General features: G+C 34.7%; 1 protein-coding gene across 1 annotated transcript in view; it reads left to right on the plus strand.

The window, feature by feature from the left end:
- Positions 1-2913, plus strand: part of LOC137659053 (uncharacterized) — a 19468-nt gene extending 16555 nt beyond the window's left edge. Inside the window, exon 3 of the mRNA XM_068394145.1 lies at positions 2666-2913. Within this exon, the coding sequence (XP_068250246.1) occupies positions 2666-2913 (248 nt within the window). The remainder of the gene's footprint in view (positions 1-2665) is intronic.
- The last annotated feature ends 765 nt before the right edge of the window (positions 2914-3678 follow it).

Below are 3678 nucleotides of genomic sequence, written 5' to 3' on the forward strand. Positions count from 1 at the left end.
AACTAAGAAAATAAATGACAGAGATTATGTTCAATTTCCAACAGTTAGAAATAAGAAGCAAAGAAGTCACAGGCGATGTTCGTATAGAATGGCATTAGTATCCAAGAAGTACAAAATAAGGTAAAATATAGGACAACACCTAGAGGGAAATAATAACCAACAAAAGCAGAGTTCATGAAACCCAATAGAGGAAGAGTAGCTAATGACAAGAAGACTAAAAACCTGCTTAGAAATGTAACTGCCACCAGAGACAGAAACTCCATCCTTGCAGAGGAAGTGGAAGAAGAGATTGCGTTAATTAGGGACTCTGTGGTAAAGTACCAAGGTCTTATACAGGCGTCAGCACACAGAATATAGGAGAAGTATTCAATAAAACTACAACAGACAACAAGAAGACAACTATTATTATATAGGCAACCGGAAACGATCAATTCCTAAGAAAGGTTGCTGCTGGCTAAACAGAACCTATGATTAAAAAGCTAAAAAACTGTTGAAATGGTTGGGAAGTAGACCAATATTACTATAGTTATAGGAATTCTCCCAAGACTCAATGTCAGCCACTTCATCCCCAGGAAGGTCATAATGATAAACGAAATGCTCAAGTCCACATACCAGAAAAAGAAAGTTAAATTTATAAATCCTTAGGACACTTTCCTTGGCAAGAGAAAATTATGCAAAGGAGATGGTATAAAGTTTAGTGAGGAAGGCAAGAGAGTATACGGAAGCCAACTTATTCTCAACCTGTATAATTACTTGAGGAACACTGTAGACAAAGGACAAAGTCGACCTTCAGAAAACCTTCCAACAATAAATAGAGGAAATTTGGCAAAAAAATTACATAATACCGATAAAAGTAACACTTAAACCATAGCAAATCAGGGAAACTAGTAAAACCACAGAGGAAAAGAAAAAAAAGATAGAAAATTTCCTCAGAGTGGCTCAGTTCAATCCTCAGTTAAAGCAAACTGGAAAACTTCAGGGCAATGATAGATAGTGAGGAACGATGTCATAGGCATTACCCACACCTGGATACAAGAAAAAAACAAAGGATTTTATTGGAAAATACGAAAGCAAAGGTTACAAGCTTTTCAAGAAGGATCACCTTTGGAAAAAAAAAAAAGGTGGAGAGGTAATGCTCTGTGTTAAAAATCACCTAAACCCAATATAAATTAAATTAGAAACTATATATGAAGTCATGGGTGCAAATAACACCAAAGAAATATACAGACTACCACATCAATCACAACAACAGGACGAAGAGCTGCCCAGACAACTTGGCCAAGAAGTGAAGCTGTCTTAATGGGAGACTTCATTGCAGCAGTAAAGGAGGACACTATGAATTCTCTATCATACACAGAGGGATACAAGCTACTAGAAATTTGTCTACAATGAGTTTCTCCATCAGTGGGTCGATAAACCAACCAAGGGAAGCAACATAAAACTAGATATTTTTCTAACAACAGAAGAAAATTTAATAAGCAGTGTCTCAGTTGGGAAAAGTATTGGCTAAAGTGACCATAAAATAGATAGGCTCCAGGTAAATATTCCTCATCTAAAAGAAAGGAAAGTTATAAAAAAAGGTAGGCTACAGACGGGGTAACTGGATACAACTGAAGCAATGCACCATGAAATTAGAGTACGATGAAATAGGGAGCAGAGATACACAATGGGACTCCTTTGCAGAAATATATTAAGAAAAGAGGGCTAAATATATGTGGCAAAGAAAAATTTGACCAAATGGAACTCCACATCCAAAATGGTTCAACAGCAAAATAGTCAATGCAATAAGAAACAGAGACGAGAAACTTTAATTAATGGATCAACAGCCTTCAACTCGTGAAATTTCTGAGCACAAAAAGTTAAACAGAAATTTATATAAACTAATTTAGTTAGAAATACCGATAACAGTGAAGAGAAAAGAGTGGCTTCAGCTTGTAAATAAAAACCCGAAAGATTTATTTTTCAAATGTAAACAGAACAAAATCATTCGCAAACAACATTAGCCCGTTAAGAGACTCGCGGGTAATCTTATAGCAAATTATTTGTAAAAAGCCTAACTATGAATGCATATTTCACAACTGTATTCACAATTATTATTATTATTATTATTATTATTATTATTATTATTATTATTATTATCACTGGCCAAGCTACAACGCTAGTTGGAAAAGTAAGATGCTATAAGCACAAGGGCTCCAACAGGGAAAAATTGCCAAGTGAGAAAAGTAATCAAGGACATAAATAAACGATATAAGAAGTAATGAAAAATAATAATAAAACATCTTAAATATTACAACATTACAACAGATGATTCTTAAATAGACTATAAAATGAAAGGAAAAATCAACGACCCACCTCGAACAAGCTATCAAATATGAAGGATCACAACTATAAACAGATAAACCAACTAGGGGAAACAACATTTTACATATTGTGATAACAACTTTAGAAAATTTAGTATCCAGTGTTTCAGTAGGGGAAAATATTAGCAAAAGTGACCACAAAATAGTCAGGTTTCAGGTAAATATTCCTCATCAAAAAGAAAGGAAAATCTTTAAAAAGTTAGACTACAGACGTAGTACCCGGATAAAATTCAAGGAATAGACCAAAAATTTAGATTACGACAAAACAGAGACCATAAATACTCAATGGGACTCCATTGTAGAATTATATAAAGAAAAAAGGGCCAAATGTATCCCGCATATAAAGATTTTACCAAATGGAACTCCACAACCCAAGCGGTTCAGCAGAGAAATGGCCACTGCAATAACATGTAGAGACAGTAAACATAAATCATTCGGTCCACAACCTTCAATTTATGAAATTTCGAAGCACAAGAAGTTAAATCGAAAAGTTACTAAACTAGTTAGAAAGCCCAAGATCAATGGAGTGAAACGTGGCGTCAGCTTGTAAAGAAAACCCAAAAGATTTTTTTACACATGTGAACAGTAAAAAGCCAATTAAAACAACATTAGCCCATTAAGAAACTCGGAGGGTAATCTTATAACAAATGATTTGGAAAGAGCCGTTCTGATGAATGCATATTTCACAACTGTATTCACTAGAGAAGAATCAACGACACTCCGAGAGCCAGCAATGAAATATAAAGGTCCACAACCATTACATAGAATCACCTTTGTAATGAATGATGTCAAAAAGACAATAAAAGGACTTAGTAAGTCTAAAGAACCACGTGCAGATGATATTCATCCAAGAGAGATTATTTAACTAGAAGAGATAACCCCACACTTTTACAAATTGTTCCGAAAGACAGCCAACGAAAGAAAGGCACTACAAGGATGGAAACAACTACTATGAGATTCAGGGCCTCTAACACGGTTTTTTCACAATAATTTTTTATCTATGAATTTCATAAATATAACGCTTCTTCAGAATGCACATTATATCTACACATAAATTTTGACTATATTCTGCATTACGTAGGTTGAATAAATTTGGTATTTATAATGTAAAAGTGACGTTTTTTGAAGACGGGCCAACTTACTCAGAGAAAAGGTTTCGAACGCACTCGTTACGTAACTTATGACGGCATTTCTTCCCTCTTTCTCGATCGTTGATTGGCTATACGTAACGAAGGCTATACCTCTGCCAACAATGACACAAAAGTTGAAATAAAAGCAAAGCAGTACACCTTTATGAACTCTGAAACCTCTCCAC

This window comes from Palaemon carinicauda, chromosome 19, assembly GCF_036898095.1.
Source record: "Palaemon carinicauda isolate YSFRI2023 chromosome 19, ASM3689809v2, whole genome shotgun sequence".
NCBI classification, from domain to species: Eukaryota; Metazoa; Arthropoda; class Malacostraca; order Decapoda; family Palaemonidae; genus Palaemon; species Palaemon carinicauda.